The 15,838-nt window shown below is 31.7% G+C and overlaps 1 protein-coding gene across 1 annotated transcript; it reads right to left on the bottom strand.

Annotated features, from left to right (window-relative positions):
• Positions 1–14,078: 14,078 nt before the first annotated feature.
• Positions 14,079–15,163, bottom strand: LOC106780099. Its single transcript, XM_014668342.1, has 2 exons — positions 14,210–15,163; positions 14,079–14,114 (listed from the first exon to the last, which is right to left on the bottom strand). The coding sequence occupies exons 1-2, from the start codon at positions 15,161–15,163 to the stop codon at positions 14,079–14,081; spliced, it is 990 nt and encodes a 329-aa protein (XP_014523828.1).
• Between the last annotated feature and the right edge of the window lie 675 nt (positions 15,164–15,838).

Here is a 15,838-nt window from a genome sequence, read left to right as displayed (position 1 = left end):
ACTATGGATGAACTATTATGATACCATTAATGTATCGATCCAAATTAGGCAATTACTAAATAATAACATTTAATACAAAAATGTAAATTTATATACTATATATTCACAATCCTCTAAAATTTTCAAATATTTATTTTAAATATAAACATTTCTTATTAACAAGGAGGCACTATCGAATACATGAGTACATAAATGTATATATGCGTCCATTCCTATTTATAACATCACAAGCTCATTGTGGATCTTCGCTACCACCTACAAAATGTCTACTCCCATATATATAAACATACATATATGATCATGGTAGGTGGAAACCATAACCACAAAATGCAATGGTTAAAAATTAACATTGAATCATCAACTTAATTTAAACAATTTGTATCATATCAATCAAGTTTTTAGTTTAAACTAAAATATTAATCATTCAACTCATCCTTTAACATTATACACAAATAAACCTATAAGATTTTAGATTTAGAGACGTAACATATGGTGTTGATGTTCTTGTAAAGTCTTGTACATGTCTTAAATTTTTAATACAATAGATTCATCATCAACAACAATATTTCCCCTTATCCCAAAACCACAACCTTATCACAAAAACCACCATAACAAGGTTATAGTTCCCTTCCATCTTTTTAGTCATAGTACTATTTTGTATTGATCCTACAGATTGGAAACCTCATTCAACTCTCATCGCCTAAATCTCGTTCTCTATATGAATACGAAAATTTAGTAAAGTTAGGGTGACTTTACACCGAAACACCCTATACCAATTTATCCAATAATCTTTATAATATGGTCGTTTTTCAATAGAAATAACCATATTCATACAATTCAACCAACAATATCAATATGATAATTTCACGTATTTCTCAATCACACAACACACTTCAATTTCAAAGCAGTTACCTCTTTTATCTAAAAGATTTAGGACTTCTAAACTATGCTTTTCTAATTCTTAAAACTAAAACTAAAATTTTTCTTTTCATGTTAAAATTATTATTACCATGAACATAGTACACATTGTTGTTACGTCTTATCCTTATGAAGGACGACTGTAGGGAATGAGCTTAAAAGTCATGCATCGATTTCAAAGGTTTCCCACTTTTGTAGCCAATATACTAGTTCTGTTCCTAATTTATTTTATGGATGAACAATTTTCATTTTGTGATCAAGTACTTCACATGTAAAAGTGAGATGGAATGATGTTATTAACACCTCCCTAAATAAAATTAGTTATAATAATAGAGATAAATAAATAAAAATATGGTTAAGAGTACCTCACTTAAATAAAATAAATACAAAATAAATTTAAATGAAAGTGAAATTTTAGACTCCTCGCTTAATAAAATAAAATAAATATCAATAATAAGGACAAATAAATAAAAAATAAGGTTAATAACACATCTATTAAAAAAATAAATATTAAAATAAATTTAAATGCAAATGAGATGATGAACATCCCACTAAATAAAATAAATTGAAATAATAAAGATAAGTAAATAATTAAATGTATTCTGGAATATTATCTTAAAAACATGTTGTCAAAATTTGAGTTTAATCTAACCATTAACAATACTGAAATTGAATTGTTATTGAAGAAATTTGAAACATGAAATAAGTGACACTAGTTCAAACTACAATTTTTTTTCTTTAATCATAGACATATAAATGGAAATCCATATGATCAAAATGAAATACTATGTTTTATGAATTTGGGATAAAATTTCATTTTAATCTAATAGTTATCAAAGTGGTAATAAAATTTCTAAGAAGATAACTCAAAACTTTACCGTATGTAGAGACCTAACCTTTACACTAAAATCCAAAAATGATCTTTGTTAGCATAAACTTTCAATTATAAATCCCAAAAAAAACTATATTTCAATAATTCTCTATAAAAAAAATGCAGTCTAATCTAATAGTTTACTTGATTGTGATTACAATTTTACCGAAATAACTTGGGAATAAGAACTAGTAAGAACTTCAAAATCATCTTTTAATTTTTTATAAAACCTTTTTTCATAATTTTTTCAATTTATTTATAGAAACATATTTAAATAAAAAACTTGAGGATGTTACAATTATATATAATATATTATTTATATTGCAAATATCTAGATGTTATAATTATAAATTAATTTTCTTATAAGATAGTCAACTATTTATATTCATTAATTAAAAGAAAAATATACTTTTATTTAAGTATTTTTCAAAAATTAAATTTATTTTATATGAAATATTTAACTATAAATTTTGAGTAGGATGTTACACTTAGCACTAGAAGTTTTTCTTGCTACCATCCAAAAATGAACTTATAAGTTGTAAAAAGCGAGAAGATATGTTTTATTCAAGTATAGCAAGTTGTTAAAATATGTGAATTTTATATTCGAGAAGCATGCGTGGTTGTGTTGTGGAAGGATAAAAGTATGCAACTTCTGAGGGATTCCCTTCACATCTTACTTTTCTCCTAAATTCCTTTATTCTATCAAACTCAAAGGAAAACGAAAAGCACTATCTTTTATATGCCATTTTTTGGAGCATTCATTGTACGTATCATAGGTTTGAACTGCTCAAGGAATTCGAATTTATTTGCTTAATGCCAAATTGCATCGGCTTTCATCTTTTGTTGGATTCATCTCCTAATATTTTATATACAAAATAGGATTTTTCCTATCGTAAACGGTGTTTCAAATTGAAATTGAGATCCACGCTTTTGCTATTCTTAGAGTGAAATGTGATCAACACTTAACAAGTCATCAAATGTAAATATAAAAAATTAGGAGATGGGAATCGAGAAAAAAAAAAGGTGAAATTCAAGACAAGTGAACTTGAAAGGCTAACCTCGTTGAAATCAAGAATGAGCAATTCTTTTTCCAAAAACAAAAAAGAAAAAGTTTTAACATGAGAAGAATTTAAAGAAAAAACACATGGTGGGTGGGTCATGACATTATTGATTGAAAAAAAAAACAACTAATGTTGGAGATCTAATAGAATTTAGAGATATGATATATTTATCATTTTACATATAAAATCAATTTTGTATATAATATTTGAGTCGTTTAAAAGTTTATTTAATAATATTTCTTCATAAATATTTAGTTTAATTAGTTCTTTAATTAAAATTGTGTAAGATAAACATAACTTGAATTATTTTGTTTTTGAGCTTGTGTATAATAAATAAGACTTTGATTATTTTTTGAATTAAAGTATATGTCTCAGTTTGAAAGGAGTATGTTAAAAGTTTTACAATGACTAAAGGTAATGTCAATTTATAGTATATAAGTGTTACAAATTGCTAATGAGAACACATACTAGATAGAATTAAAGTATATGCCTCAGTTTGAAAGGAGTATGTTAAAAGTCTTGCAACGACTAGAGATAGTATGTCAATTTATAGTATATAAGTGTTACAAATTGCTATGAGAACACATACTAGATGGATTTCCTAATGCGTAAATGATCATTATTCTTAAAAACTTATTCAAAGTGTATTGTGCAAGTCTCCCAAAATGCAACAAGAAGTTCTTGAATTTTTTGTGTAACTCAAAAGTAGGAAGAAATAATTTTAAGAGAATAGAAAACCTAGGATATAAGAGAAAAGAAAGAAGATGAGAACATTTGTGTCTTTTAGAGGAGCATTAGAGCACCTATTTATAGGTTCAAATGGCTTCAAAAACCTAAACACCCTTGATAAAACTTGCGAAAACGAAAAAACAATGCTAATGTTTGACAACAAAATGGAGGGCCCCATGCATGGAAATGGTGGGTACGTTTTTGAAAAATGGGTGACTCTCCCTGGAAATTGTGGGTACTGTAGGGACGGACAACACACATAAATCTCCACACTAGTAAGATATTGTCTGCTCTAGGTCAAGCCGTCACATATTTGTTTGTGGTACCACTCCAAAAGGCTTCTAACCAATGAAGGTATCTTATGTGTATATAAATTCATGTCCATTTCTTATTTTATCCAATGTGAGACTTTGTTTATATCCTAACAATTCTCCCCTCAAACAAAGTACTATGGTTCTCCACCTCCCTTACAACAAAAGTCTTTTTTATCCTCGAGTACACCATGGTCTGTAGACCCATGGTCACACCATTGAGCATCTCTTGTTCTCAATCTCCCATGATTCATTTGGTTGTCTGCCACCGGCTGCCTGCCAAGGCTTTACCCTACCATGGAGGGAGATACTCGTTTGAGTCCGGTCACCAGACTTGAACCATTGGCTCTAATGCCTATTGTAGGGAGGGATAACACACATAATCTTCACACTACTAAGATATTATTCGCTTTGGGTCAAATCCTCATGGATTTATTTTTGGTACCACTCCAAAAGGCCTCTAACCAATTGAGGTATCTTATGTGTATATAAACTCATTTCCATCCCTTGTTTTATCCAATGTGGGATTTTGTTTGTATCCTAACAATCCTCCTCTTCAAGGGTAAGTGCCTTCCACATTGGTATACTCCCGCTCCAATGGAAGTATTCCCAACAATGAGTACCTCTTCGTACCGCCATTCATCTTAACATGACGCACTTACCCGGAACCCTTTGTTAGGAAGACTTTCAATACAGGGACTATTGTATTTGTTTGAGGCAGTCACCAAGACGAACCATCAGCTTTGATATCAATTGTTAGAGGCCTTTTGGAGCGGTACCAAAAACAAATCCATGAGGGCTTGACCCAGAATAGAAAATATCCCTCCATTACAATCATAAGGAAAGGAAATAACATATTACTATCCCCGGATTAATACATTGAGAAACTTCTTAGGAAGTTTGAATATTATGACTTCAAATCAGTGACTGCTCCTTATGATCCTAATTCTAAATTAAAGAAATATAAAGGTGAATATATTTTTCAACCTTGGTATGTTTAGATAATTGGAAGCTTACTACACTGAATGAGTTTTTCTAGACCAAACATTACTTGTGTAGAGGTAGAATGAGTAAATACACTTAATGTCTTGATCAGGAACATTGTGATGCACTTGCGAGGCTTATGAGATACTTAAAAGGTTAAATGAATTAAGTCATTGAATATACTAGATTACCTATTATACTAGAAAGGTACATTGATTCTAACTAGACTTATAATTTAGATGAGAGAAAAATTTTCTAATGGCTATGTATCTACACATAAGGATGCAATTACATTAAGATCAGTAAGGCGAATAATTATTGCATGATTAACAACTAAGTCAAAGTTTGTTTCTCTTGAAATGGCTAATAATAAAGCTAAGTGGTTGAAAAACTCTCTAACAAACTTTTACTAGAAATGAAACCAACCTCATCTATGTCAATACATCGCGATTGCCAATCGACAATAGCTATTGTGAAAAAAAAATAAAATGGAAAGAATAAACATATACAATTGAGACGTAATTTGGTGTAGCAACTACTAAAGAGTGAAACGATTTTTATTGAGTATGGGAAGTCATAATAAAATCTAAAAAATCCTCTAACACACCCTCTAGGAAGAAACATGATTTTAGAAAATTGAGGGGAATGATACCTAAGTCACTTGCAAACAAACAAGTGATGGTAACCCGACCTTTGTGTTTGGTGATCCCATTAATAAGGTTCATATAGGTGAAAACAAGTCACTTGTTAGTTCTTTTAAAACAAAAATTGATTTTCAATCAGTTTTTTCCAATTCTATGGCGTGTTTGGGTGTGAAAAATGTAAATATTGCATTATTCAAAGGTTAAACTTTATAATTAAAATTTTATATGGTGTAAGAATTTTAACTTTAATCAACGTTTTTAATGATTTTTGTATCCCTTACGAGTGGTGTATGATTTGCAACATATGGTTGATGAAATAAACTATATAAGTGTCGAGTGGGGCCACTTGCATGAGATCTTGGAGAAACTTTTAGAGCATTCATGAATACCAGATACATGTATGGTCTAGTAAGCGCAACATATTGATAATACAAGAATTGTGGAGGTATATTATGACCGATAAACCACTAACACACACATTAAGTGTATTGGTTCATATAACTTGTTATACCAAATACGTTTTATGTTAAGTTTCTAAATATAGGACTGATTCATATAACTTGTTGTACCAACTTTGATTTATTACATATAATATCAGACCAAGGTTTTTTTTCTTATGATCTTTCTTTCTTTCTATCTCTTACCTTTTGAAATATGTGAGGGATTGTAGAGAAATAAGGTATTTTATGGCAGAACCAGAAGGTTTTAAAGCAAAAGGCAAGGCGAATCTTGTATGCAAGCTTCATAAAAGCCTATATGGATTGAAACACGCATCGACACAATGATACAAGAAGTTTAATGAGTTTATGCTCACATTTTAGATTTAATTTCAAAATTTTAGTGGAATAATTGTGCTTAAATGATTTATTTGAATAAAATATGTAAGGGTTGACTTTATTGAGTTTAGGAATTAAAGAGGTTTAAAATGTGTTTTTTAGTTGCATAAATTATTTTGGATAGTCTAATGTTTTTTTGATGCAGTTGGAATTAAAGTTTGAATTGCAATTTTGAAAAAGAGAGAAAGGGCTAAAGTGTAAATATAGGAAATTTTTGGGCTTCACTGCAATTTTGGAAAATTAAGAAGGGTGTAAATGGAATGTAGAAGACAATTTAGTTGATATCTTAAAAATAATTAATTAAATATAGAAATATCAACCAAAAAGATCTTCTAAATATTTTTATAATTATCTAAATCTTTTAATTATTTGGAAGATATAAGAAAAAAGATCTTATCAACAGAATATTCAGAGTCCAAGTTCAATCAAGCCCTATAAAAAGAGACCCAGGAGAGCCATAAATGCACCTTAATTTCTCTGGTCCACTTTGCATAACGTTTGGTCCACGGGTTTGCAGATTGGCCTATGACCTGCATAAGAATTTTGATAACTTTATTTTTATTTGAGTAAATTAGTAGAAATTATAATTTCTATAAGTCAATTTCTTAAAATAATAAGAAATATTCATAATTACATAATTTATAATTTTTAAGTACATGCCTATTGAAAATAGAAATGATTTTGAACTTGAATTAAACGACAAAAGATATGGGAACGAGGAAGCTACTTCTGCATGGACTAGAAGTGAATGAGTGAACTACTTTTGGATGAACTGAAGAATAAACACAAATAGGAGTTGCTTAGAAAAAAGACATGACGTTAGTGTTGGTGATGATGAATTTTGAAAATTTAAGTCAATGTGACCATGCGGGTAAATGTGAGCTAACCTATCATTGGCATGTGTAGCCTATGAGTTATGCCTAAGAAGCTAAATACCAATATGTCCCACACTTTTTTTTATAGGCCCACATGACTTTCATATAGCCTAACCCTCATTGTCATCCCGTTTTATACAAACATATCTTCTCTTTTATTTAAACAATGTATTCTAAATACAACTTTACTTATTATTATAATTTGAGTTAAATATCTTTTTATCCCTTAACAGTAAAAATTGGAATTAGTCCATCTTTGAAACTTTGGTCAAATTTAGTCCAATTTTAGAAATGTGTGGATTTAGTTACTTTAATCAAATTTTGTTAAATTTATTTGACGTTTCAAACGTATTTCATGATAGCATTTTAGTTGTTTACAATATTTGACATATTTTTTTCTTTAATATTAGTTAAAAAACGCATTTAAAAACTCAAATAAATTTTAACAAAATTTAGTTAAAAAGACCAAATTTATGCAATTTTAAAAATAAAAAATTAAATTAATCCAAAAATTAAAATAGAACTAATTCCAATTTTTATTGGAAGTTAAGATTTTAAAAGCATATTTACCCTTATAATTTTTTAAAATTTATCTATTAATGTAATTTTATCATGGTGAAAAAATTTATAGTAATATAAAACCCATGTTTGAGTGTAAAGCTTATATCACACTATTCTTATTGATCCTTATCAATATTTTGTGGAGAAGAGAAAGAAAAGAAAATTCTGTCGAGCCTTTAAAGGTCTCGTGATTCTGACTTAATGAATATTGTATAGTAATTGACATGTGAAGATTAGGATAAAGAATAAATGCATCTATTTTATTTATTTATTTTTTATTTATATCTACCAACTTGCCTTTCTAGCTACCACTCCACTACTTCCACATTTTATTTATTCTATAATCAAACTTTTAGACCCTACACAATCTATACTTGCCTATGCCCAACAAACTTAAATAAAACCTACCTATCAAATTGCTTTATTATTATATTATTATATTATTATATTAATTGTCTTTCACTTAATTACTCAATTTGTAATTGTAGATGGAGAGTGTACGACTCACTTAGCTAGTGCCATCCAACTTTGCTATATAAGCCTGTGATTACAATTTTGTAGACTATAGATCTAGGTTTTGTATTTAAGATGATATTGATTTTTTATGTGGATTAAACTTATTTATTATTAGTGTTATATATTTTCAGTAAATCCTATCAAAAGACTAACCGGACACAAAATATTTTGCTTTAAAAAATTGTAAATATTTTATTTTAAGAAAAAAAAAGAATTTTGAAAATATTAATTAGAGAATGTCTTCATTGAGAGTAAAAGAATATTCAAAATGCTGAGATCAATTTAAGAGATTTTGGTCTCTCTTCACTTCACTGATTTTTCTTTGATTAATTACATTTCATACTGTATTAGTGGTAAATATTCACCATGTGATGTAGAATATCGTTTTTCATTTGGTGTTGATATTGCGAAAAATATGTTGCACCAAAATTGTGTTTCAATATTTTCCAAATATTATTACTCTGCATTTTCAATTGAGGTTCTTTTAAGGCCCTCCTGACAAAGAGGTTCTTGGGCCCTTTTTTGGGCCATTAATCATACTGGGTTCAAGCCCAATTTATTATTTCTGGAAGTTGAATATTTTTTTCACTGTGAAAGGACCACGCTTTTGCCTCGGTATGTATTGGAGTCAGCTCTGGCAATTGCTTTCTCCACCTATACATTTTCCTCCTACATTCCAAATTTTACCCGTTTTATCCTTTTCTTATAATACCCACTTTTTCCTTTTTCTTTCTTATAATTAACAAATACGAGAGAATTTAGGGTTACAATCCTTCCACTGATATATACAAGAAAAACCTGAGTTGTGCTGGAATAAGCCTAACTAATGATTATGTATTTGGGAAAGCTGCGAATTTTATTTGGATAAATTAATGGTAGATGCTATCATTTTATTTTTTTTACTTCTTCTCTTATCTCTATAAAAATTTTCTGCACTTACATATAAACAAAAAATTGAATTACACAATAGAAAACGTTTTTAGATTATATAATCTGAAAAATTTTCGATTGTATAATTTGAAGAAAAGAAGTAACTCTTACAATTTAAAAGAGAATTAAAAAAAAATTATAAATTAGACAATTTGAAAGTTATTTTTAAATTTCAAACTTTACAATAACAAATAAAGTTTCCTTTATATATAGGAAATAGGTGAATTTACGGAGGTATCAGGAGAAATTGTATTTATTTCATCAATAGTGTTTCTTTCTACACCTCCAATATATTCTTTTTACACCTCTAAAATTTTAACTAATGACAATATAATGAGATTAATGGTTATGTTTAGGGTTAGGTTTGACTTTTGAATTGGTGATGGAGCATGAGTGAAAGATGGAATGCACAAGAGTATGTGTGGTTAATAAGCATGAGGTACGGGAGATTAGTCTACTTGTTGTACCTAATAAATCCTAAGACTATTTGTGGATAGACGTTTGCTTTGACATTGGTTGTTGAAAAAGAGGAATATTCCTTTTGGCATTGATTGTTGAAAACGAGGTGACTCTCTTTGGCATTGGTTATTGAAAAGAGAGTGGTGTTCTCTTTGGCAAATAGTTGTAGAAAAGAGAATGGTGTTCGAGTGTTGAATCTTCTTTGGTGGGGGATAAATGTTCCCCCTTGTGTGATAAGGTAACAAGTCTAAAGCCAAAAGAAGAATGACACGAGTATGTCTATAGGGGAGTCTACAGGTGGGCCTATAGGGGAGGCTATAGGTGGGTGAGGTAGGGTACAAAAGTGAATCTTCTTGAATGAGATAGGGTCACACTTTGAATACAAAAGAGATCATTCAAGATTATTGAAATTGTGTAAACAATTTCAATAAATACGTGTATGGTGTGTTGTAAAAAGCTGACAAAATCACGAACAAAATTTCCTGAGGCGTGTAGAGTCACTGTCCTTAAGGACTTATCTGCGGTGTGCGCAAGTCCCCCAAGATACAACAGGAACTTCTCAGAATATTTCTGAGGATCTCAGAACTAGCAAGAAACTCTTAAAAGAGTATAGAAACAAACCCAAAATAATTTTGGAAGAGAGAAAAGAGCTAAAGAATAAACTCAAAGAAAAGAAGAATGAGAAAGAATGATTTTTGGTGTGTCTTGGAATGAGATAAATGCTCTCTATTTATAGAGCCAAAAAAGAATCAATTTAAATGAAAAAATTAAAAATCATAATTGATTTAATAAAAACCTGAACGTTGGATTGAAAACCGTTGCAATGCTTTAAAGAAATTTGAACGTTGGCATTAAAATACAAACGTTGCATTTCAACGTTCTGAAGTTTAAACTCACAATTAATGCTTTTCAATTTTGCAATATTATAATATTATAACAATCCCCCACATATTGCAAAAGTTGAAAGAAAAGATAAGAAACTTTTATTCTGGGTTTCATAGGATGTAATGCATCAGAGCTGGTGTAGCAAGCTATATGAACCAGTCTTAGATTGAGAAACTTAACACACAATGTAGTTGGTATAACAAGCTATATGAACCAAAGACACTTGACGTGTGCTAGAGGTTTATCAATCACAAGACACCCCCACAATCCTTGCTGTTATCGCTGTGTTGCGCTTACTAGGCCATGCGCGTGCCCGGTATTCATGAGTGCTTTATAGATCATGCCAAGATCTCATGCAAGCGGCCCCACTTGACACTCATATAGGTGATTTCATCAAGTGTATGCTGCAAATCATACACCACCCATAAGGGATATGAAAATCATTAAAACTTTGTTTAAATAAAATTCCCACATAGAATTTTAATGACAAAGTTTAACCTCTCAATAATGCAGTTTCTAGCACTTTCACACACACCATAGGAAAGGGCATAATTGATTAAAATCAATTTAGTGCTATCAGAACTAACAAGTGACTTGTTTTTACCCATATGAACCTTATTCATGGGATCTCCAATCACAAAGGTTGGATTACCATCACTTGTTTGTTTGCAAGTGGCTTAAGTCCCATTCCCCTCGATGTTTCTAATATCATTTGTCTTCCTAGGGGTTTTGTCAGAGGATCCGCTAGATTCCGTTCTGACTTCACATAATCAATGGAAATAGCTTCACTCTTTAGCAACTGCTTCACCAAATTGTGTCTCAATTGTATTATAATTCTTGTTTTTAGCTATAGCTATTGCCGATTGGCAATCACAGTGTATTGATACTGACGGGGTTGGTTTCATTCCTAGAGGAATGTTCGCTAAGAAGTTTTTCAACCACTCAGCCTGATTACCAGCCATCTCGAGAGTAACAAACTCAGATTCCATTGTTGATCTTGCAATAATAGTTTGCCTGGCTGATCTCCATGTAATCGCACCACCCCCAAGTGTGAATACATAACCACTAGTGGATTTTGTCTCATCTGAATCAGAGATCCAGTTAGCATCACTATACCCTTCTAGTACAACGCGAAATCCACTATATTCAATGGCATAATCCATTGAACCTCTTAAGTATCTCATAAGCCTAGCAAGTGCATCCCAATGTTCTTGATTTGGACATTGAGTGTGCCTACTTAGTCTACCTACTGCATAAGCAATATCAGGTCTAGAAAAGCTCATCAAGTGCAGTAAGCTCCCAATTATCTGGGCATACTGAGGCTGAGATAACAATTGTCCTCTATTTTTCATTAAATTAGAATTAGCATCATAAGGGGTACTCACTGGTTTTAAGTCATAAAACCCAAACTTCTTAAGAAGTTTTTCAATATATTGTTCTTGAGATAGTAATATACTATCTCNCTTCCTTATGATTCTAATACCTAAAATCACATTGGCTTCACCCATGTCTTTCATTTCAAATTTTGATCCTAGAAACAATTTAGTTCTAGTAACAATTTCATTGCATGTACCAAATATTAACATGTCATCCACATACAAGCATATAATGACACTATCACCATTTTCAGATTTAGAGTACACACATTTATTAACATCATTAGGTGAAAAACCATCACAAAGCAATATATTATCAAGTTTTTCATGCCACTGTTTTGGTGCTTGTTTCAACCCATACAAAGATTTTAGGAGTTTACAAACTTTATCCTCTTGACCAGGTACAACACACCCTTCAGGTTGAGTCATATAAATTTCCTCCTCTAAATCACCATTCAGAAAGGCAGTTTTAACATCCATCTGATGTATCACTAGTTTATGGATAGCTGCTAAAGCTAATAACACCCGAATAGAGGAAATCCTAGTCACAGGAGCAAAAGTATCAAAGTAATCTATGTTGGGTTTTTGAGTAAATCCTTTTGCTACTAATCTTGCCTTATATTTCTCTATGGATCCATCAGGATGATACTTTTTCTTAAAGATCCATTTACAACCTATAGGTTTTGCTCCTTTAGGCAAATCAACTAAAGTCCAAGTATTGTTTTTCTGAATTGGTTCAATTTCAGTCCTAATGGCCTTATTCCACTGTTTTGCATCAGGAGAACTAGTAGCTTCTACAAAGCTAGTTGGATCACTATCAACAAGATAAGTATAAAAGTCGTCTCCAAAGGAAGTTTCCTTTCTCTGTCTTTTACTTCTTCTTAAATCCTCATTCATGGTATCACTATTATTATTATTATTATTATCATTATCATCAACAGGTTGAGACATCTCACTAACCTTTAAGGGAAACACATGTTCAAAAAATTCAGCATTTTTCGTCTCCATTATAGAATTTATCTCAAGTATGTTACTTTTAACAACTAGAAACCTATAGGCAACACTATGTTCAACATAGCCTAAGAACATGCAATCAACGGTTTTAGAGCCTATTTTTCTTTTCTTAGGATCAGGTAACTTTACCTTAGCTAGGCACCCCCACACTCTTAAGTATTTAAGGTTAGGTTGGTAACCTTTCCACAACTCATAAGGAGTTTTACCGGTTTTCTTATGGGGTATCCTATTTTGTAAAAAACATGCAGTAAGCAAGGCTTCTCCCCAAAGGTTATCAGGTGCACCAGAACTAACAAGCATAGCATTCATCATTTCCTTAAGGGTTCTATTTTTTCTCTCAGCTACTCCATTAGACTTGGGTGAATATGGTGGGGTCACTTCATGGATAATCCCTTCTTTAACACAATAGTCATTAAACAAAACATACTCACCACCTCTATCTGATCTAATCCTCTTAATTTTCTTATTCAACTGATTTTCTACTTCTGCTTTATAGGTTAAAAACACATCAAAGACTTCATCTTTATGTTTGATTAAGTAAACTTTTGTGTACCTAGAATAATCATCTATAAAGGTCACAAAATAATTTTTACCTCCTCTAGACATCGTTTGTTTCATATCAGCTAGATCAGTATGAATTAACCCTAATAGTTCAGTTTGACGTTCTATAGAAAAACATGTTTTCTTTGTTAACTTAGATTCTACATATATATCACATTTAGTACTTTGTTTATCATGCATATTAATCAATCCTAATTGTTGTAATTTCAAAACATAGGAAGAATTCAAATGTCCTAATCTAGCATGCCATAAATCATACGAGTCAACAATATAAGCATAAGAAGACGATTCATTAATATTTCCAGAAATGTTAAGTACAAAGAGACCTTGATCACAATATCCCTTCCCCACAGAAACATTATTTTTTGTCATAATGATCTTGTCAGACTCAAATGACACTTTAACCCCCACTTTTCCCAGTAATGCCACAGAGATTAAATTAACTCTGATTGATGGCACATGTAGCACATCACTCAAGGCCAGAGTCTTTCCAGATGTGAGTTTGAGAAAAACTTTCCCTTTTCCCAGAACAGGAGTGGTCCTGGAATCACCGAGGTATACATGTTCTTCTCCATCCCCTACACTAGTGTAAGAGGTAAAGGCACTTCTGTTTGCACAGATATGCCTGGTAGCACCAGAGTCTACCACCCACTTGCTCACATTGGTCATCAAATTTACTTGAGAAACGACCGCAACAACAATATCATCTCCTTCGACTATATTGGCCCTAGGAGGATTGTCGTTTCTTGCTCTACGCCTGCACTGCGGTGCATGATGGCCCGACTTCCCACATACGAAGCAATTTCCTTTCTTCTTAAAGGTGGGGTTAGATCCGTTGGGACGAGACTTTCGAAAATAATTTTTCTTATTGTGATCAGGTTTATGTTCGTACCTTTTTAGAGCAGGTCTGTTGTCTACCACGTTTGCTTTTGCAGACAAAGCTTTGGCCCTTGCAGTAGCACATTCTTTCCTGTTGGTATCTTCAACGATTATGTGAGTGATCAGCTCTGAGAGTGACATTTGCTTGTGTCTATGTTTCAGTTGTTGCTTGTAATCAGTCCAGGAAGGCGGCAATTTCTCAATCAGAAGCTGTGAGACAAATTCATCTGGTAGAAGAACGTTCTCCGCTTTGATATCTTCGAGCAACTTGTGGTATTCATTGATTTGGGTTTTTATGTCTTTGTCTTCAATCATCTCCCAACGATAGTAGTTTCCAATGACAAACCTTTGTCTGACGACATCTTCGGCAGTGTATTTGAGAATCAACGAGTCCCAAGTGTCCTTTGCTTCCTTGTAGGAACAATACACATCGAACAAATCATTAGAAAGTGCACTAAACAGAGTGTGTCGGCATACCTTGTTTGCGTAAGTCCACTCTTCAACTAGTTTTGAGTTTGAAGGAATAGTAGAGTCGGGCTTCGGAGATGAAAGGGCATCAGCAACTCCATACATGTCTAAAAGGGTGGAAACGCGTTCTTGCCAGTGTCGGAAGTTCTGTCCAGAGAAAATTTCAATTTTAGACACGTCCGGAAGTGATTTTGCGAAGACCGTCTGGGTTCCGGGAACAATGGTTTGGTTCTCTGAAGGCATGCTATTGGTTTGGTTCTCCGAAGGCTTGTTAACGTCAGCCATAAGTCCTTAAGATTGTTGTAAAAAGCTGACAGAATCACGAACAAAATTTCCTGAGGCGTGTAGAGTCACTGTCCTTAAGGACTTATCCGCGGTGTGCGCAAGTCCCCCAGGATACAACAAGAACTTCTCAGAATATTTTTGAGGATCTCAAAACTAGCAAGGAACTCTTAAAGAGTATAGAAACAAACCCAGAATAATTTTGGAAGAGAGAAAAGAGCTAGAGAATAAACTTAAAGAAAAGAAGAATGAGAAAGAATGATTTTTGGTATGTCTTGGAAGGAGAGAAATGCTCTCTATTTATAGAGCCAGAAAAGAATCAATTTAAATGAAAAAATTAAAAATCATAATTGATTTAATAAAAACCTGAACGTTGGATTGAAAACTGTTGCAATGCTTTAAAGAAATTTGAACGTTGGCATTAAAATACAAACGTTGCATTTCAACGTTCTGAAGTTTAAACTCATAATTAATGCTTTTCAATTTGCTATATTATAATATTATAACATGGTGTTAAAGACAAAATCGTCTATATGAACAAACAATTTCATATTTTGAAGTTTAATCAAATAACATTAAAATGGGTTAAAGACCAGAAAGCAACCTAGGATAAAAACATAGAGCAAAAACCCCAAACAAACAAAAACTAGAACCTAAACAATAAACATAGAAATCGTA

This window comes from Vigna radiata, unplaced genomic scaffold (genome assembly GCF_000741045.1).
Source record: "Vigna radiata var. radiata cultivar VC1973A unplaced genomic scaffold, Vradiata_ver6 scaffold_146, whole genome shotgun sequence".
Taxonomy (NCBI): Eukaryota; Viridiplantae; Streptophyta; class Magnoliopsida; order Fabales; family Fabaceae; genus Vigna; species Vigna radiata.
This window is presented reverse-complemented; position numbering and strand designations above follow the sequence as displayed.